General features: G+C 34.0%; 1 protein-coding gene across 2 annotated transcripts in view; it reads right to left on the reverse strand.

Moving 5' to 3' along the window:
• LOC118203956 (sodium-dependent serotonin transporter-like) overlaps positions 1-22,638 on the reverse strand; it is a 161,419-nt gene that overhangs the window by 24,692 nt on the left and 114,089 nt on the right. For both annotated transcript variants that reach the window (XM_085815687.1, XM_085815680.1), the window contains exons 3-6: positions 21,773-21,989; positions 7,044-7,182; positions 3,398-3,532; positions 1,106-1,209 (exon numbers count right to left, since the gene is read on the reverse strand). In XM_085815687.1, coding sequence (XP_085671813.1) covers positions 1,106-1,209; positions 3,398-3,532; positions 7,044-7,182; positions 21,773-21,989 — 595 coding nt within the window. The remainder of the gene's footprint in view (positions 1-1,105; positions 1,210-3,397; positions 3,533-7,043; positions 7,183-21,772; positions 21,990-22,638) is intronic.

The raw sequence follows: 22,638 nt of genomic DNA on the forward strand, positions 1-22,638 counted from the left end.
AGTTATTACGTTTTAAAATCCTGGTTTCTAATCCGCAGTGTGATTCGCATTTAAAGGTATGTTTTAATGGCAGATTTTTTATGAAGGGCGCACACGCTTAGATAATTTTATATTTTGACAAGTAGGTGTGTATTAATATACAAAACCACTTAGCGGCATATGTAAACAACAACTTTTCTCCAATGAAACAAAGTTCTCTTTTCTAAAGGGTATTCATTTGAAATTTAGAGTCATTTTTTAACCGTTAATTAGCCATTCACAGTTCTTTGTCTATGCAGATTCTTTTGAAAAGTGTATAATCATATTTTCACTTTGTTTAATTTTTCTCCCGTCCTGTTGTATTTGTATAAATCTAAATTAAAACAAATATATTAGGTTAAACCAGTTAACTAAGTTAAAACAATTTTAATTATCAAAATGAAAAAAATCTTTAAACGTATATTCCAATAAATTCAAGGATAAAAAAACAGGCTTAATTGCCTAATCTGTAACGTAAGAATTTCAAATGCCGCCAAAGTAGTATGCAGTGACAGCTTTGGTCTGATCTTATTATACAGTACACACAGCATTTGGCTGTGTGTATTGTATAATAAGGCTGTGTGTACTGTATAATAAGATCATTTTCGGGAGGCGATGAAGTTTACATTCTGTATCAGCAATTTCGGAAAAATTTCGTGTGTTATTCCTTTTCTTCTTTTTACTTCTTTAAACTAATATATATATATTAGTTTAAAGAAGCAAAGTGTAAAGGAAATATTGTAATCGAGCAAAAACTTCGGGTATCATAATTCAACGAAAATGAAATTCAAGGAAATAAGTTTAAATGAAATGCTGCAAAAAGTGCATATAAATTAATATTCCGTACAAGGAATTCATGGGGTGTACTAATCAGGTTTGTTAACTTAATTTTCATCTTTTCGAAAATGTACTTACTAGAAAAATGTTGAATTGATATATAATCAAAATAAAAGCCTTTCTTTCTGTTTTAATTTACATATAAACTAATGTCATTCAAGAATACAAAAATTTAAATTGTCCAATCATTTTTGTGAGGCACTGCAGTTCGGTCATCTACGACATGCTGTATAAAACATCAAATAATTACCTGTAACAGTTGTTATGGAATTTATTATAACTGGACAAGGCTAGAAGTGTTCCAAAGCCGGGCCCAAGTGAGAAGAAAATTTGAGTTGCAGCATCAATCCACACCTGACAATTAAAATATATAAAATGTGAAATTAATGCATTAATAAGTTAAGAGATTACAAAGAGAATTTTCAGGTTAACTTTTCTAAAGCAAGATTTAAAATTTTGATTTTTGTTTTAAATTTTACTTTAAATATTATCCCTTTTTCTTTTAAATATGTACACTGCAAAAAAAGGGGGGTTACAATTCTATATCTTTTCTACTGGGCCGATTGACGAAATTCAACTTGCATTTTTTATGTCTCGAAAGAGCGACTTAGGATATGCATTAGATTTATATAGAGCATTGTTCTAATATAGGTATTTTGACACAAAATCGGACTTTTTCTGAAATAACATACCAATTGTTTTCCATATTTCAATTCTACGACTCAAATTACGCCAAACTACCAAGTTTTGCCAAGTCGTATTTAAAAAATTAGCTCTCAAAATTTTAGTTCCACAATGAGTTTGGTATATATTTATTAATCTCTCTTTTTTATTAAACTTTGATTCTCCCTTTCACATTTCGAAATTTAGGTTCATTCCAAATAAAATTCACCAATTTCTTATGATTTATTTTTAAATAAATTTTATAAATTTTTCAAAAAAGTTCTTGAATTATAATCTATAAAAACTTTACCGTCATCTATCTTAAAGTAGACGTATTTCTAAGCATACCTGCAAAAAATTAAGTTCAAAATAGTTTTTTATTCAAAATTTCCGAAGATATACGCGAATTTATATATTGGCTCGTTTTGAAATTTGTCATATTTGTTGAAAGCGATAAAACATGGTTAAGACACTTTGTCTTCTGTGTTCTGCCCTATTGCTAGAAGAAAACCGTTGCTGAACATGGGTAATTTAGTAAAAATAACAGTTCGAGGAATTATCTGTACACTTCTGCTTCCACCAACATTGCCTATACTGTCTTCTCTAATGATTTAGCCATATCCTATGATAGTTACATATGGATTAGTTTTCGTCTCTGCCATATCTAATGTCGAGTCAGAACCAATTTCTTTTAAATTTTAAATCTTTATTTAGATCGCTTTAATATTTTGAGCTTCTGGATAGTTTTCAACTCTCAGCTATCATATTGCTGATTTTTTTAGAAAAATTGTTATCTGTTGGTAATAAAAGTTATTACGTTTTAAAATTATTTGGAAGTAGAAAACGATACGAATTTTTTTCCGCTCATGCAGAAAGTAAAAGTATAGGAACGAGGTGCCTTTTTTTCGCTCCGGCATAATGGAAGGGAAGGGAAAATTGGTTGCCACATATTAAAATGTTCACCAAGGGAATTATTCTTGGCGCAAACTGGAAAAACTTCGCCAAGATAAAATTTTGAATTCCTCCGTAAATTTCGCACTAAATTTTACAAAATTTAATATCTAGGCATAATTGTGAGTCGTGGAATCGAAATATAAAAAAAAAAAATGGTATGTTATTTCAGATTTTGTGTGAAAATACCTATATTAGAACAGTGCTATATATAAATCTAATACATATCCTAAGTCGTGTTTTCGAGACATGGAAAACGCAAGCTGAATTTCGTCAATCGGCCCAGTAGAACGGAAGATATAGAACTGTCTCCTTTTTTTTTCGCCGTGTACATTATAATTAAATTTTTAATGATCACGTGGAGTTTTTTAAAAGTAATTTTTCCTTAAGCAAGTATTTATTGATTAGTTTAAAGTGGAGATACTTTTTTTTCGTCATGAAAAATTTGTAGATTTTTTAAGCCTTCAGGTTAACAAAATGTTTTTTTTATCTATAGAAATACTGATGACGAAATTACGTGAGTAGGAAAGGTATTAAGATCATATAATTTTTTAAGTCGGAATATTTCGAAATAAATTAATTTTTAAAAGCAATTAAATTATTAGAGTTCATAATTTTACTATAAGTTTCTGAAGTTACTATTAAATTTAATGATTTCTAATGAACTTATTTAACGGTTTTTATTATAGGAATAATATCGTTTTTGTTTTTTGTTCTTAAATAATAGTACGTAGTGTTTTCAGATATTAGATATCAATAGAAATAGCTTGTATTCGCATCCGTTGTGATTTAAGACATGACTTGCATTATTCAAAGATATGAGATGCATTGCTCGAGTAAATCTTTAACTCCTAAAAGTTTAGTTGCTATTCCTTCACTTAATAAATGTAATCTGCAATGTTTAGAAAAATGTCCATTATCAGCTTACATCACTTTCTAAAAGCTTTTCCCATTTTGGAGAGAGGTAGTATTTAATGCCATCCAAAGATCCCTCTAATGTAACTCCTCTACACAGCAGGATAAAGAGCACCACATAAGGCATAGTAGCTGTAAACCACACCACCTGAAATATATAACTGATTATTATATCAGGTTTGTATTTTTCCATGTGTATGTAAATCATATCTCGCATCAGATATTAAATTTAGCTATACTTAATGCAGTTTTAAAATTTTTAAATGTATGCAGTTTAATTTAAACAATTTCAAGTAGATTGATTGAATAGAAAATATTATTTTCCAGGCCAAAAGACCAAAGTAATGCTCAAAGGCAGGCTAAACGTCTTTATCAACACTTTTGGGTAAGGTTTCCTCTGAAAGAGCGACTGAAAATCCCATTTTAAGCCATTTAAAATCTATACAATATTTGTGAAAATTGCAGTGCTATGGAATCTTAAAAGGAAATTTATATATATAAAAAAAGGAATGCAAATTCAATGATTAAAAGTTTCAGACCACTACAACTGTATCAATCAGACAAAACCAATATTTTATTAAGGGCATGATGTACAGAAGCTCATATTACCATTACCACGAGAGGCAAAAAGAATTTTCATAATTCGTGCCACTGAATTTAAGTGGCTTTGGATGTGTTCACAGGATTACTCTTTGCAAGGATGTTTCGGTCTCAGAACACAGTTCTTTAGGACTGACTGCTATAGAGATGTGACTGACCAGTCCCCGGAATGTCTGCATCTCATACATGTTCAACAGGCCACTTGTCTGGAAGGCTATACGAGGGAAGAAATAATTTCTATCGCATTTCGAAGAAGACATGGACATTCTTGGCAACATGTATTCCATCGATGCTTGTTGGAATATGGTTCCAGAAGTGAATTGAAAGAAGGGGTATGACTTCAGCCACTATATTTTCCTTGATACAGCGGTTGTGATACTACGATACTGCAGTGGTTAAACTGGATGTGTGTTCCTTTTGTAACCCTTTCAGTAATCTTAAGATAATTCTAAGTGAAGCATGAGACTGTAGTGTTACATAACGATGTTTACTGGAACGAGAGAGCTTGGGAATGACCGAAAAGATTTCATACACTTTGTATTCGTAGATACCGAAGATCTGGTATAATTCTTTAATGTACTCCAACGCCAGAGCAGCCGGCATAATTGGGGATGCATCTTATCAGCCTGTTTAAGCCCTCCGCGTTATTTTAATTTAGCTCATAAATCCGGAGACATGTCTACTAGAAACTGTCTTAAAGCAAATAAAAAAGACAATGAAAACACAGGGTAAAGAATGAAGTCAGCCATCCGACTAAAATATTATGTTTTGAGTGTACAACTGCTATGTGCATGTGCTATTCTTTTGTTTTAAAAACAAATCTGTCTCAAATCAAAACAGTGGTGCACTAGCGCAAGTACGTTCATATAGCGATACGATACTACACGATTATATTTCAACTCTAATGCACATTACAAATCTGCTGTACATTTAATAATACTATTATGCAGAATTTGCATTGGAGATACAAATTCGAACAGACTTTGAAAAGATGTCTACCATGCTGATATACCATTGTCTTGAAAAATATACCTATTTTGTATTTTTCAAATTTATGGCAGTTCTTTCTCCCCCCCCGACAATGTGGTGATTGACCCACTGCCGTTGACCGTTCTGGATTTCTGCTGTCCTTATGCATGGGAGGGTGTTGTCAAGTTATTTAATCGACTGGAGATTCCAAGAACTATTTCGGTGTATTTATGGATACGTCTGAGCGCGTATGTATTCCAGCAGATGTTATTTGCCCACACATGTTTTTTTTTCAGATGATGGAATGATCAAATGATAAACATTCATTTCTGGGCAGTAAAAATTATAATATTCAAAGTCTCCAACCCCTCCACATACTTACTTCGCACTGTCTCGGAAGCGGAAAAGAAATACGTTGCTCATGTATGGGCCCTGTCCCTTCAGGAATGGTGTCGGCTCGGAATTACCACTGCTTAATTTATCTCTGACCTTGGGAAGGTATCTCATATGCTCTTCTCCCAGTGTCATCGTTGTCCCAGGAACGTTGTCATTGTTCCATTAAAAAGGATCTAGTAGTCGCTTTCATGTGTGACTTCGAGCATGGCTTATACTCCAGTATGTACACGGACTCACTGGAGGTTTGGTCTGATATTTCTTGGCAAGAAGAGTAGTATTTTCGTGTTCTGCTTGACTACAGTATTCCTAATAACTTTTTTCCAGAGTGCAGACTAAACGCTGAGATAGAATATATCATTAATTCGTAAACTACTAGAATGCTAAAGAAAATTGTTCCTCTAAATGCAGCAAGTTCAGCTTCAGACACTGTATTGACAGAAATTAGTCTTCGTGCCCAGGTAAACACACTACTGGGATCTCGTATTACACAGAAGATACAGCCTGCGCTTTGCCCCCCCCCGCTTTGATCCGTCAGTATATATTGCATATGTCTCGAGAGTTGATGGAGTTTGTAGTTTCGTATCAAGGTTAAATTCTGCGGGGTGGCAGAGCACTGTTAGGTTACTGCTCTTATAGTCAATGCTGATGAATTCTCTTTCATTACACAAATGTGATGGTTTGGAGTCTAAGTGAGCGAACTATGGCATTTTCTCTTTTTACAATGAGATAGAGGGGGGAAGGCCAGCTAGGACGTTTAGTGCACTGATAAAGGATGTTCTAGAGATGCTCAGGAGGAAAGGTAGATGTGGCGGATTTGAGCTGCAAGTGCATACTTTTTGTGATATGAGAATCCCACATAGAGGGCCCATTCAAGGCTATTCTTTCAGCTATTGTATGATGCCATATTTTTAGCATCTGAGAGAGTGTGTATTCAAGTGGTTATTGCAGCTTGAAGTGTTGATAATTATAGTCAAATAACTTTCATTCAAATAATTCCATATCTATATATATACTATATGGCTTTGGATTATGTTCTGTACAAGCATCAGTGCCGTGGTACGAAGCTCATTCACGCATTCATTTTCTGTGAAACTCTGAAATTTAGTTAGATGATTTCGTTGATGTTGACAAAGAACACTGAAGGCAATAAACTACTTGTTTAGATTCTTAACAGCCTTTTGTTTGTATGACTAAATGATCCTTCAAAAGAAATCCACTGAGTCTTGAAATTTGCATTTCTTTAAGGAAGTAGTATTTTATTCTGATTATCTATATGATTTCTTTATGTATTGCAATTTTTATAACTATGAGTTTATTATTAGAATATACTAATGCAATAGGTTGGAAAGTACACAGTAGGCGAGCATCTCATAAAATGTTGCTATCAAAATCATAAGTGAGTCATATTTTTCTGCTAGATTTAAGTTCTGAAAGCCTTAAGTCTCACCTCGTGTTGTAAAAAAAATATTTGGTAAGAAAGGTAATGACTTGTAACTCTATAAGTAATATTATATTCTACAGAAACATTAACTTTTCAGAATAAAAAAACAAAATATTTTCTAACAAAATAAAAAGGAAGAATTTAATTATTGAAAACAGTCATCTAACTCTATTATACGTTATTATTAGATGGAAACTTACAAATTACTTATCAACCAGCATTAAAATATAAAAAATGCATAATTTAGGTCAACCTTTCCGGAGCTTTTGACTCCTTTCCACAAGGAAAAGTAGACGAGGACGAAGACTGCCATTAAGCAGAGAGATAATGTCCACTTAACTGGTCCTATACTTTGAATGCCGTCTGATCTGTGAATTTCTAGAACGCTTCTCCTGTTAAAAGAAAATTTGAAAAAAATAATTAAAGAATGAAGGATCGCAGAGTTTCAGTAAAGTCTGCATATAAAAAATACATTTGTTTCAAGCGAGGTTAAAACTGTGCTATTTACAAACAAAATAAATCAAAAATTAGCAGAAATCTAAAGAACCTACTTAATTTTATAATAATTCTGCTAAACAAAAACTGTACTATGCTGCGTTTGTTGCTGTTTATTTAGATACGTATTCTGAAAGCCCTCTGATTTCACCTATGCATCAGAAGAGAGCTTGCTAGACGTGTGCCTAAAGGAACCATGCTATGGAAACCTTTTTGTACGTGCGAGTTTTTGCTTGAATATAATTACTTTTTTGAAAGATTCACTTGCCCCAATAAATGCAATGAAAATAGCTTCATTCAACTTCAAATCAAAGCAAAGGAGTTGTTGGAGTTTGATATTTTGGATTTTAAGAGTGCGCTGTGTTATCATTAAATCTGATAAAATTAAAAGCAGGGATATCAACTTGCCAAAGAACTAATTGATGATTTCTCAAATGAAGAGGAACATCATTCTTCATGACAAAATGTGAGACCTGGCCATTCAGTGCAGTTTTCATGAACAGCAACGACACAGAGTATTCAACATTTTTGTGACTTTCTGTTTTGTGCTATTTCAGAGCAAGCTTACTTATTTTTAGTTTATTAAAGAAACAATTATAAGGAATAGCTTAGTTAAAATTTAAATACAAATTCATGTAATACCTTTTTCATTGATTTTACATTTAAATAACGAATATTTTATCATAACTCCATGTAACTTACTTACCACCAACTGAGTTGCTGTGCCGCCTGGTATATGACTATCAGCATCTGTACTCAATTGGTGGAACATTCTGTTGTAGCTAGGCCTAGCCAAAAATCTCTATAGAATATTAAAATTTGTAGCGGGATTTATAAAGTTACTTCGGAAGATGGGTATTTGTGACCTGAGGTTATTAAAGATACCCTGCCAAGACTTTGACCGTGCTGAACGATTTTTTTAGATTGCTTTTAGATTTTCGCTGTTTATTGCCAGGTAGTCTACGAGAGTTTTAAGTTTGTTTCGTAGTAGCTTACTCTTTAGGAGTTCTTTCAGCCATACCTGGGCATTTTCAGCTGTATACGGCCGAAAATGTAGGTCTTTGGTGATTTCGCACTCGAACATATAGTAATTAATGGTACCTGTTGAGCCGCATTTGCATGAATCTGTGTGGTGCAATCCGAATCGAAACAAATAGGCTGCAAAAGAGCCATGCGCCGTCAGGAAATATGTCATTACTCTGTCTGTAGTGTTTAATTTCCCTGAGGGCACCGAGAGGAAGGTAAATGTCATCCTGCCAGTTAGCTCTTTTGTCCAGCTAGTTCTCCACGGGGAAATAATGTCCCGTTCCATTCTTAATTTAAGATGTGATAATGGAATTGGCAGAGAGATGGCTGAGGCAAGTTGTTCATTTGCACTATCTCTTGCCAGTTGGTCGGCTGCTTCATTGCCCACTGTGCCCACATAGGTGCGTGTGTAGTGAAGCTTGGGACGGGTTTTCTCTGGGATAGTGAGTGTTGAATTTCCCTTACTAGTGGCGATCCCTCAGGGGAAGTTATTGGCTCATTAAGATTGAATTGAAAAAGCGTTTATTATTGGAAAATATTTTATATACTTGACTATTTGATAAAGACAATTATAAAACTTTCCAGTTTTATAATAAAAGGATAGGAGGAGTTTGGTACCTTGTCGTGGTCTGAGGGCTCCACCTCCCAAGGGAGGTGGTCTAAATCTCAACTCCAAAGTGATTAACAATGGACCAAAATATTCAGACAGAGAATGTTGTGCAGAATGAAAGAAGATCGTACAATAATAAGCGAGCTTGAGACATGCTTGGAAGATGCAAGTATAGTTACAATAACAATAAGAAAGAAAGTATTTAATACACAAGAAGTGTTGTTTAGTTATTTGGTATTTCAAGCATTAGAAATTGAAAATTTAAAGGGAACATTAGAAGTTTGGGATGAGAAACGACAAAATGAGAAAAATTTGCTGAAATTCTTAAAGAGCAAAAAACAAGTGATAAGAAATTGTTTCCGAAGAAAGATAAAATTAAGAAAACAGAAGAACACGTGGTGTTAATATATCTTAATAAAAAGGGAATTTCTTCAGAGGAAGTAAGATCAAAAGTGGTTGAAGTGATTGACCCAGTTGAGTTGAAGATTGGCATAAAAAATCCTAGGAAAGTGAATAACGGAGGTTTGGCTGTGCAATGTTCGAAGAAAGAGGATATTGTTACACTTGAAGAAGAAATAAAAACGAACTTTCTATTGAGAGATGGCATTCAAGTAAAAGCTCCTAAAAGAAACAGCATAAAATTATATTGTATAATTTGGATGAAGAATTAAATAAAGATGAGATTCTAGAAGCAATTAAGAAATAAAATCAAATATTTGAAAATGGAGGAATTGAACTTTTCTTCAAGATTGAAGCTAAGAATCATAAAGTTCTTCGGAAACAATTTCTTATCACTTGTTTTTTTTGCTCTGTAAGAATTTCAGCAAATTTTTCTCATTTTGTCGATTCTCATCCCAAACTTCTAATGTTCCCTTTAAATTCAACCAGATATTCAACGAGATAAGTTTGGTCCAATAATGAACGAAACTAAAATTAATTTGAAATGGCATAGAATTATAATAAAAGAGTATTTGAATGTCGTTAGATGTTTTAAATGTCAAGAGTTTGGCCACTTTTTAAATAAATGTGTAAAGGTTCTGATATGTGGAAAAGGTTCAAAGGACACAATTTACTGGGAATGTAAAAATGAATCTGAATGCATTAACAAGCGAATAATAAATATAAATTAGCTTTAGAAACTGAGAATTCAAGCTTAGATAAAAATTGTTCCTGTTTTAGAAGACAAATGGATCTTTTAAAAAGAACTGATTATGATGCGTGAGATACCCACAAAATATGATGATTTGAAAAATAAATGATGGATAACCTTGGACTCTGAACTCTTACTGACTATTGTAATATTAACATTAATATATGTAAAAATATTGTTACGAAATTCGTTCCAGGAGGCTCTCCATCCGTCCATGGAATATCGCCAATTTTGTCGTCAAATGGGCGATTTCTTGCCAAATGTGGCAACCCTGCCTTCCATTGCCATTTTATGGAAACCCTAAAACTGCTTTGCGGGGAAGCCATCTTACCGCGCCTGGACATTTCGTAACACTGCCCGCTTCCAAGGACTACACGTCCCGGGAGTACAACCCTTGGTCAGAAGCCAAATTCGATACAACCAAATCGCTTTAAAACATACAGATAACATAACTAAAAAAACAAATATTTACACTATGTGCAAGTTATATACACAAATTAAAGTTAAAAATGAATTTCAGTTTCAGTCTTTTCATTAAAATATATCCGGGTCAAATATTTTTCCACTGCAGTTCTCAGATGCATTTCTGTTTTGCATATCACAGTCTGAAGATACAGTTCTTTCAGACTTTTCATCCACAGGGAGGTCTAAAACAGTTCGTTCACCGCTCTATAGTTCATTCGCAGCATGTGTACATTTCATCTCGATATTTTTAGCAATTGGTATATGCTTTTTTTCCTCCGTTTCCTGGGAACTAGCTCCAAATTCTGCATCAGAGTCATGAACGGAACCCGATTCTTCACAAACACAAGTATTCAGGTTTAGAATCAGGTCCTTGTCTGCACTATCAGCACTATGAGACGCACACATAGTTTGCGAAGTCGGTGAATTTTCTTGCAATACTGGAGCACTCTGCATGAATTGTACATCAGTTTCTCCCATCTCTGCATCACATGCACTTTCAGATGGTTCAACACTTGCTGACTGCGTTCTCATAACTTCACTATCAGTTTCTAGAAACTTCACAGTCGCATTTTCACTTTCTTCAATCTCAGGCACTTGAGAATCAAAATCTACTTTACCGTCTTTTACTTCTTCATGTTTTCGTTCTTTATCTTTAATCCCGTTAGTTGTTTCATCTTTCATTTCTTGATCTTCCTCAGACAGTTCATTAGCTACTTTCTTCATTTCTTCATCCTTTGATTTTTCAGAAGCCACTTATCTCATACCCACATCGTCTTTTATGGCTCCAGTTTCTTCTGTAAGCTCCACTTTCACCTGTTGGAGTTGCTTTCGCACCTTTTCTTGGCCGCCATTTATTTCTTCTTGTCAGGCTTTTTTCTCTTTCGGTACGGCTTTCATCTCTTTCAGTCCAGCTTTGATCTCAGCTGTCATCTCTTTATATCCAGCTTTTATCTCATCATATTCGGCTTTTATCTCACCCAGTCCGACTTTCATTTCAGCTCTCATCTCGGCTAAGAAGTCCATCAAAGTCTTCGTTTCTTCCGCCATGGCTTTCCTCTTCAGGCGGGTCACTGGCATTTACTCGCAAATCCCACTTCTGACACCAATCGTTGCATTTTTCTTCTGAGACCAGTTGTTACGTTATTTTCTTCCTTCACGTTCGTACGGGGCTCGTAGATTTGGAGTGAATAACGACGACACTTGATGAAGTATCGAAACACACTTTATTTGGCCAATATCAATCAGGACAGCTCCAAAGTCACTTTTTACAGTCGTCGAAGATCTACTATAAACACGCTGGAACAATCAGCGACACAGCCTTCAGGTTATCAGGCTATCACGGTGGAGACAGCTTCCTGCAAAGCACCCGATTCTGCTTTCCGGAGTACAGCTCTCGACTCTGCTTGGTCGTTCTCGGAACTCCACGTACTCTCGAGACTCTCCACGCTACAACTCGCGATGCACTCGACGACACACGAGCACAGCTCCCGACTCCATGGTTCAGTCGTTCCCGGAGCTCAACATGCTCTCTCGACGATGTACTAACCGCAATACACTAAGAGACTCCTTCGGTGAACTCGACGACCCACTCGGCACTCGCTGCCCGGCTGTCAACTCGATCGACTCCGCAGGGATTGACTCGCTAGACGAGACACCAACTCGATACTGACTCTCTCGCACTCTATGCGAAGCACACACTCACTAACTGACTTCGGACTAGCAGGGTTTATATAGCTGTCGGCTTGTGTTCGAGAACATTCTGGGCTAAACCGGTAAGAATTCGTTCCAGAAGGTTCTCCATCCGTCCATGGAATATCGCCAATTTTGTCGCCAAATGGACGATTTCTCGCCAAATGGGGCAGCCCTGCCTTTCTTTGCCATTTTATGGCAATCCTAAAACTGCTTTGCATGGAAGCCATCTTACCGTGCCTGGACATTTCGTAACAATATGATAAAAACAAATTTGAAAAAGTTATTCATTTTTGTTATAGTCTCTGTTTATTATAAAATTTATTTGAGATTGTATTTTGTGGTGCAAATAATCTTATTTATGACAAAGATGTTAATTGTTATGTTATAATTTGTATTATTAAATATGAGGAAAAGTGTTTACTTAATATTTTCCTAAGTAAAGATTATGTTATTTTAATTAAAAAGGATTCTGTGATATAACATTTTGAAATGCAAATCCTAGAAAAATAGTATTCCTCCATGAAGCCCTACTTTTAAAGATTTCCATGTAGAAATTTATTTGTGTTTACTGATAAAAATTTAGTTTGAAAGAGTTAGCAAATATATATCGCTTCTATTGTTATAATGTGCAAAGAATTCCTTAATACAAAACTACACACTACTGAAGTTTAAAAACACTTTTCAGAATTTTTAGGAAAATTTGCTTCATTCACATATTATTCCATATATTTCACAGTATTCTCTGTTTCTATTTAACAGTATTCAGCTTTCTATATAACAGTTTCATAAATTATTGGAAAATGCAATACACAGACGATGTTTATATATTCTTCAAATAATTTTAGGACCGTTTATTAATGTTTAAAAAGTAAAGAGTATTTTTAAAGCCTTTTTTCTGATAGCCTATTTTTCTGAAGTATAAGTGTGCATCGTGATTTCCATGATAGAAGGGTCTTTTTCTAAAATTTACAGGGATATTGATTTCCTTTCCTGTTGCGCTACGTTCCAGAGTATACCAATCATTGTGGGTTTGCGCTTATCTATGTTTATCCTCTTCCTTCTTCTTATGTTAAAAAATTTACATGGAAAATTCTTTTGACAAAGGGGCAACAAGAATGGATTTCTGGTACAAATGGTCGAAGAACATATAAATTTATTCCTAAAGTCTCATCAAAATTGTATTCAATCTCTTTCTCAGTTACCTGGTTTACCACAGGACATGGCCCTTTCAAGAGCTACCTTCATCGCTTTGGATTAAGCTCAGGTAATCTTTGTGAGTGTGGAAATATTGCTGATCCCGATCATATAGTTTTCAATTGTACTCATCATGCGCAACATCTTCTAAAAGCTCCACCCGAACACTTTTGGCCACAGTGATTCAATAATTTAATAAAATATAAAACAAGCCTCAGCCAACTAGTAGACAAAATAATTTCACGCTGCAGCTCTTCAACACTTACTGTTTCCCATAGCCAGATGTAGAATCTATTCTTCTCTTTAATGTTCAATGTTTTTCCTTTTTAACTGCTTAACAATAGCATTGTACTTTACTTTTTTAAAATTATTTTTATTATTATTATTATTCTAATTTTTAACATCAGAGTTCTGTAACTTTGCTAGATATGTTAAAATAGCTTCTCTTTACTATTAGTTCCTTTACGAAAATTTTGTCAAAATATGTTTATTCACAAATCATGTGCGCTTTGGTTGTGGTGTATATTCTAGTTCTTTAAGTCCAAATTTCCAATAACCACGCCTAACTTTCATATCAATGCTTTTTACATTTTCTCTTCAAGACATAGTTTTCATCCCAAATCCTTTTTTTCTTTTTCTAATCGTACGAAGATCCCGCGAACGGGCTGGCTGCATGGGTGTTTTCATAGTTTTCTCCTTGTGTAACGTGTATACGAGCCAGTTACCTTATAAAGTCCTCCACGAAGGCATCCCCCCTTAGGCAGATAGCCCTCGAGGCTTTGCCGTAATTAAATAACCTAAGCTAACCTAACCGTACGAAGCACCTACTGCCCAAGGCACAATAGCCTTCATAACAAAAACTTTCATTTTCTTATGATTATCATTCAATTTACCACATCTAATCCACCACCCGGCCCTTCGCTGTGGTACTCTGATAGTGGTTTCTTCCTTCCGTGGGATGGCATCATCCTGTTCGTTGTCCTACAGGACAGCTTAGGTCAGAAGCCGTCTTGTCGGGTAGAGCTGTAATAACCGAACGTAAAACTTTGTCTTGAGTGTACGATGAGTTGATTTTATTCCCACTGTAGGAGAATTCTGCGACAGTCATAAAACTCTTATTGAAACTTTCTGTGTTTTGAGGAAGGTAGGTTTGTATATTTCTATCTCTTTGTTTCCGAATCATGAATAGACCTTTTTTTTTTTTTTTTTCTTTTTTTCCTCAATCATTTAAGTAAATTCATACTTCTCAAGGGTCACAGTTTATTTCCATGTATGTCCTGCTAAATAGTTTTCATACAGGGTTTTTACAAATTGTTCTGAGTTGAGCCCCTTGCCTATGCAAAAGCTGGTGAACATTACGTTTTTTAGCTTTTTAAGTTGTACATCTCGGTTTATTGTGTTATTTCTTGAGACTAAAGATGTATTTAAAGATTCTGCAATTTATTTTTGCCTCCCTGAATTTATCTCTCGTTACCAAAGGTTTAAGTTTAGAAACTTTAGAAACAGTACGTACCTTTTTCGGGTATTCGTTTGGAGTCTTCTTTCCATGTAGAAGTAATGACTGATGGTTTTTCCCTTTCCGATATTGCTTAATTTATTATTAGAAATTTTAATACGATGCATTTCACAACATTTTTTATTTACACGAAATGAGTATTTCTATTCGGAAAGCGCAAAATCATATCCTTAAGACCACAACTTATTTACATACGATGTTTTGAAAGAAGACTAAATTATAAAGTAGCAGACAATATTTCTCATTTCAAATGATAAGCTGTTGCCAGAAATGTTTATTCCAAAACATGTGCTTTTTTAAAAATTATTTATGAAAATCGTTCTAAAAATGCGTAAACACCTTCTGTAATTTTTCTTAGATATCTTCTTATGAATTATGTAAACTAGATAAGTAATCGTAACGTACGGTAATAAATCTTAACGTACGGGAAATTAGACAACTGAGTATAAAAGTAAGAAAATTTGGATTGCAGATTTCGGTTGCTGCTCGTCATAGTTAATAATCTTTCACTCTTAGCATAGTTTCAGTTTTCATACATATGCAGAGACAGCAAACATTACATATGCAGCAATATGCATATACATTACATATGCAGAGACAGCAAACAGCAAGAGAAACAGTAGTCTTGATCTCTGCTTGGATTTTCTTACATTTCCCTATCACAAAATCCATTAAAAAAAAAAAAAAAAAAAAAAAAAAATCTGTTTAATGAAAGAAATGTTGCATTAATAGGGATTTATTTGGTGCAAAAATTACAATAAATAAATAAATAAATAAATAAAGATAAATAGAAAATAAATTCTACATTAATAATCTAGTCTAACGATTTAAAATTTAATAACAAATATTATGCAGGGTATTTAGCAAAGATGATTACAAGCTTTATTTTTTGGCATATTAGATTTAGCCACAAAGTTTCTCAAAATAAAGTAGACAATTTTTGGAAATATTTGAACATTGTCTTGGGTGATTTCTGTAAATAAAAGTACTCAGTTTTTACGAACTCCATGCAAATTGAGAAGTCCATTTAGTAAAACGCTTCCATAAATTAAACACAAGCATATTCAGATTTTTCAGTCAAAAATTCGCTGAAATATTGGAGAGGAAATAGATCACTTTCCGTGTATATTTTTGAGTCGTTTTGAATAGATTTTCATTAGGAAAAAATTACAATACAAAATCTGTGATTTTCGATGATTAATTGTTGCATATTAGGCAAAACAGCATTCGTTGCTCACGTTGTAGCTGATCCCATGAAACGATTATAATTACTAATATCTCCGCGATTCGTAGGTAAAGGTATGAAACTTTTGTTTATGAAACTTATTAAGAAAACTCTTAGATCCAAACAGATGCAACGTTGAAATGTCTCATTTAAAATTCTGTGCCTCATTTTGAGAAATTTTGTAACTGGATGTATAAGTTTGACTAACGCTTATTTTATTTTAAAACGTTACTGTCGCCTCTTATTTTCCACTTTCGGGCAGAATAAACGCGGTTTGTTTTAGTATGCAAATTGAGCTTGCAAACTGTTGAGTATTTAAGTTGTGGCTTTTAGCCAAGAAGGAGTTAGAGAGAGAGAGAGACTTCTCGCCAACTTATTTAACGCATGCTTTTCAGTCAGTTGTTGTCCGCCTTTAAGGCCAGAAATTTAGTCCTCTTGAACACGTATTGTAGTTTTCCCGCATTCTGCATACTACATACGTAAAGATCTAGAAGGCCAATCTTAGTGTTACTAGCCTTTGTAAAGTATTTGAGTTTAGCTCTTATTTAAATTTAGTTAGTTTGTAGTTCTTATTTTTTTACGATCAGACCACAAGTATTGGTCTTTATATCCCGAAGTGCGGGAGCAGCTGTAAACTGTGAAGAATAAAAGGTATTTAGCCACCCCATCTTTGTCATATCTTTACAATTTCATCGGACATAGTTTAAAGTAAACTCACTGTTCTTCTCAGGACACCCACATGTTCGCCAAAAAAGACGAAATAGTAGTTCTGATAGATGTGCAATAAATCCTTGCCGAAAGCGGACTTGCAGAATGCTAGTCGACGTTTACGCGCTTTCTTAATTGCGTCCATTTAATTTGCCCAGTGCGAGAATTTCAATTACCTGCGATACGATCCATAGCGTCTGTTACGTAGCAATAGTTATTTTCAACGACCGGTTTGAAAATTCATTTATTAAAAAAGTCAAACATCGCTTAGAATGAAATACTTCTTCTTTAACGTTCTTCTAATTCTTGATAATGCTCCAATAAGACACGACGCTGAAACTCTCACGACATTGCACCTTAATGTAGAGATTTTATTGCTTTCTGAATACAACCAATGTATTAGGGAATCATAGAAACATTTAAAGTAATCATATTTCAAAATATCAGGCATGTTTACATCTCTGCAAATAAAACACTAGATGGAGAAAATGAAGACACATTAATAGTATTTTGTGAGCAGTTCAACAGAAGACATTGCACAGAAATGATTAAATTCGCATAGGAACAAGTGAATTCTTCAACAATGAATGCTTGCTGGTATCAGCTCTGGCCAGAAGTTGCCAACAATTTTAAAGGATTTCCACGGATTGAAAAATGAAGCCGAGGAAATTGTACAAATTGTAAAAGCAATAGGTGTCGAAGATTTTCAGATAGGGAAGTAGGAAAAATCAAAGAATTAATCGAGAATGACGGTCATGAAATGGCAAACGAAGACATGGATGGTCTAATAATTCCAGAAGACTGTTGAAAGCAGCCATAGTGAAGAAGATAAAGAGCGTCTGATGTACAAGAAGTTTAACCTATTGTTAAAAAAGAGTTCAGGAACTGTTTGATTTTATAATGGAGATCGTCTGATATAAAGAAAGAAGAGGATACTTTACGATAGGTATTCAAAACTTTGCGCTTTACCACGAAACGTTTAATGAGATGCATCAGACATTGTCCCAAGCAAAAATCACCAGCTATTAAAAAATAATTGCATCATGTGCAATCAGCAATTAACATTATCATGTGCATGTTATTAAGCAGTAATAGAAATTCTTTCAGCTAATATTTGCTTCATTTCTTCCCTTTTAATACAATAATATTTAGGTTTGTAAACAGTAAACATACTTTCTTAATTTGAAGTATACCTAACGCTTGAACAAGGAGAGAAAGCTTGTAGTCATCTTTCTCGAGCACTCTGTACACAACTATGTGTAATTTTAGTTGTAGGGAAAAAAAAAAAAAAAAAAAAAAAAAAAAAAAAAAAAATGGAAAGAAGGGATATTAAAGGACCGGGTCGCTGAACCTGTATGAAATTTTTTCGTACCGTCTCTTTTCACATACGTAACTACAGGCTAATTCGTAAAAATATGGAATAATATTCATCATTGACAGAAACCTATGTTCCCATCAATAAATCAAAGCATTAAATTTTCTTGAAAAATTTTGGCTGGCCTACATACATAAGTTAAATAATATTAATAAGACTTGCATGTAAGAAGTAAAAAAAAAAAAAAAAAAAAAAAAAAAAAAAGATTCCCAAGTTTCTACCTACTTTTCAACATCCACTATAAAATGAATCTCAAAAACTCTTTAAAGTATATGAGACCCAAGTGACACTTGAAAAGAAACTCACCCACCCTTTAGAATAAACAACCGAGGTCACAGCAACAAAGAGGTGACAGATGACACTTATCTGACACCCTCCCCTCACATCTCTTTCGCAGGGTAGGGGAAGAATGGAAGGTGCGTTCCCAGTTCTAGGAAGTCTTTAAGCACAGCGATGGACACAGAAATAATCGATTGTCTCATTAAAGCCGAGACAACCGACTAAAACGCAACGCTATCACTTACTGATAACGAGTTCTAGCATCTAGTGCCTCCCTTTCATCATAGCAAATATAATGCCTCTATACTCACCCTCCCCCGTCTTGAAGTCCTTATGTATAAATATATGCTCAAGAAAGTTGTTGCAGCTCTAAGAAATATGGTGCTAGAGATAGGAGAAGTCGGAAACTTTTGGTAGAAGAGGCAATGGATCACTTTATTGAGGTTTATTATTCTTTGGTTTCTGCCATCATACTCTTCAAAGCAAATGGGATTTTCTGAAGTTATATAACCTGTGATAGGTGAAAATCCCTTTTTTGATGATAGATTATGTTTTTTTTTTTTTTTTTTTTTTTTTTTTTTTTTTTTAAATAGCATATCATTATCTGATAGAAGATTTTAATTTTCTGCCGTTAAGCCGAAATGAAAATTTTCTCCTTGTTGTTTTGCTACACCTTGGCAGTGTTATAATTCCTAACAAAGTACAGTTTCATAATGAAAGTGTTTTGCAGTTTTAAACAAGGCAGAATGTTATTTTTTTCGCGTTTGTCTAATAAGCACTGGAGTTAAAAACAAGTGGGTTACAATTTGCTTTCAGCACCACTGCTTGAATTTCGTGCAATCGTCATTATACATTACTGAATGTCACCGTAAAATCAGCAACTCATACTTCTAATGTGAGTTGTACAAAGTATAATGTCTTAATATTTTTATGTTTATAGATATACACTCACTTTTAACGAACTCACTTTTTAATGCAACTGATGAATTGTTTATAAACTACTAATATCATAACAGTCGTGTACCATAGCTCAGGGTTTCTTAAACTGTGGGTCGCGACACCCCCAGGGTCGCGGGACCTGCAGCAAGGGGTCGCCAAAAATTTTAGCAGTTTCGATATTTCTTTAACTTATTATAATAATTTTACAATTACCAAATATTTTTACACAATGTATCTGAAAATAGATAAAGATAAGACAATACAGACAAAGGGGAAAAAAACGAAAAGCTTTTGGCGCAATTTTTTTATAATATAAACGTTCATTTTCCTTGCTTTGCACGTGAAGCTGTCATTACTTATTTAAAATTTTCACATTGTTCTAGGATTTAAAATTAGAAATTAAAGTTAATAATCTAAAACTGCAATAGTATTGTACAGATATTAAGTATTTTTTGGAAGCCGGAGAGATGAAAAATGAGCAATCGCCTTCGCCGGGAATCAAACCGCGGACCTCTGGAATACCGGCCCAATGTACTTGCCATTGCACCACGAAGGCACGCCTAGAAGGTGGGGGAAATACCTTATATACTCCTCCTTTTAAAGGGCGACTGGGTTTTTTTTAGGGAACCCAGTCGCCAAATCCTGGGTGAGGAGAATCATCATCCAACACCCGTTTAGTTCGGGCACCACTGTAGAGACAAAAGGTATTTTTTGGAAGCCGGAGAGATGAAAATTTAGCAAGGGAATCGAACCTTGGATCTCTGAAATATTGGCCTAGTGTGTTGGCCATTACACCACGAAGGCACGCGAAGAAAGTGGAAAAAATACCTTATAATATATTACAGTACAAGAGAAAAAATTGACAGTTTCACTCACGGGTGTGTTGGATTTGCGCAATACTTATTGGGGGTCCCACAATTTTTTTTGTAAATATTATGGGGTCCTGGGGTTACGAAAAAAACTCAGTGATGAAAAGGGGTTGCGGGTGAAAAAAGTTTAAGAAGCCCTGCTTTAGTGAAAAATCTTTGCATAAATTAATGTCATATTAATGCCAATTAAAAAGGACAAATACGAACCTGTACGAACGGGTGGCACATTATTTTAACAATCTAGATGTTAGCAAAATTTTATAACTTCTTTAACTCCAAAACTATATTATAAATGATATTAAATGTTTATCTCAATTTCTTCAATATTTACTTAGCGAATAATAATTTTTAAAAATTATGTAAATTCTGGTGATGGTATATAATGCACTACCTTTTTTCCTCACATTAGAATGTACATGATCCTTCAAATTGCTTGACTTGATTTGAAATACTTTTATTTTTTAAATATGTAATAAAAAAGGAACACGTACGTAACGAAGAGGGATAAATAATAAAAATATTATATATAAAAGAATGACACTTGAAATGAAAAAAACAGTCCATGTTTTATATAGAATGGTCATCAGTTCTATCCTTAAGTCTGGAGCTACTTTGAGTTAAGAATCCCATAAATTATTTTGAATTACGAGATCTCATTAAAGGTCTGCTGTTACTTTGCTTTTGCAGAAGATGTAATAGCAATACCTCAACTTTTTCCAAACTCTTTTAATCCCATCCACTGAAATTATTCGATATATCTTCAAAATTGCGCTGTTAAATAATGCAAAATTACCAATGGATATCCAGATTGCTGTGGTTATGATTTCAGACATATAGAACACCTCTATGCATGTCATTTGCTTTAGTTATATAAACAAAATCAAGAAGATAATAATGTTCTTGCTACACTTTTTCCAAACATATTTTTTGTTTAATCTTGTCTGCATCAATAGTAATGCATTTTATTTTAGATCCTAAAATTTTATATGCAAGTATGACACAAGCACATTTTTGACTGCCTTCAAAAGAAAATATAGCGTGGTGTAAGATCTGGTTGACCTAAAAGCCCAGCTGCAAAACACAAAGTTCCAACATTCTAAAGATTCATTAAGAAAACATCACATTTATATTTTAGTAACATTAAAAAACTAATAGTTTTCCTTTTCCGTTTTCCGTGCATCGGTTTAATATATATTATATCACAGACTGTAGTACAGCAGTTAATAAACTCAGAATTAATATGTTATTCTGAATCTGACCAATCGTTCTAAATAACTTTGCATCACAATTATAGCTTTCAACGATCTGTTCATTTTGAGTATGCTACACAGTCTAGCTGTTTATCATTACAACAATAATTTATAACTCAAAATATGGAAATAATTTAATAATAAATGATAGGTTTCATGGGATGAAAGAAAATTCTAAAGAAAACTTACTCAAAATATTCTTGTGCGGGGCTTTTAGATTCGGTTGTGGAGTTGAGGCTTCTCTCAGCTAGGGTGAGGCAATTGGGTGTGTTCCACGGGTTATCGCATCTCGTCCAAGGAAGCTCGTAAGTGAAGGAAGCGAAGAGGTAATAGAAGGCCCAAGCAATAATAGTGTTATAGTACATGCCCATGTACAAGTCAATGAAACAGATGGCATAACCTATTCCTGGAAATTGCAATCGAAGTTAGTAGCAAATAACAGTAGACGATTTTCTGTTAAGATGCCCCTAGACTAATAGAAAAACTTATAAAAAAATAAAAGGTTAACTTAATATATGATTAGAGATAACCAAGACACATGTCTATACTTGAAATACGCGGCCTTGAATGGAACAAATCCCATCACATGAGAATTTTTTTAAGTAACTATATTGGAAATATTTTAGAGATTACACCACTTTAAAAAATTAGCAATCAAGCAACGAAGCCTTACAATTATAAATGATCTTAGATAACATTTTGATGAACTCAAGGACTGTGAGTATGTTTTCGACTTAAAACACCTATGACGGTAAACATTCCTGTCTGTCGTGCAACCCGTTATACCTAGCAATAATGCAGTGAAACATGATCTAAAAAAATTCTTCGATTATTTTTTATGGTTCTCAACATAATATCTCAGATTTCAAACATCATAATAATCGTAACATGAGGTGCCTCTGATTATCGTCAGATTGCTTCGAAGAAGTACGTAAGTCGTGCAATTTCAAAGAAAAACTGAATTACTTAATATTTACTGTCGAATATTTTTGCTATAACAATGTTTCTAAGACTATATCATAATTGTGAATAAAATACCATAATACACAAAAAAA

This window comes from Stegodyphus dumicola, chromosome 1 (assembly GCF_044657685.1).
Source record: "Stegodyphus dumicola isolate Sdum_Otavi_A_Nest chromosome 1, ASM4465768v1".
NCBI lineage: Eukaryota > Metazoa > Arthropoda > Arachnida > Araneae > Eresidae > Stegodyphus > Stegodyphus dumicola.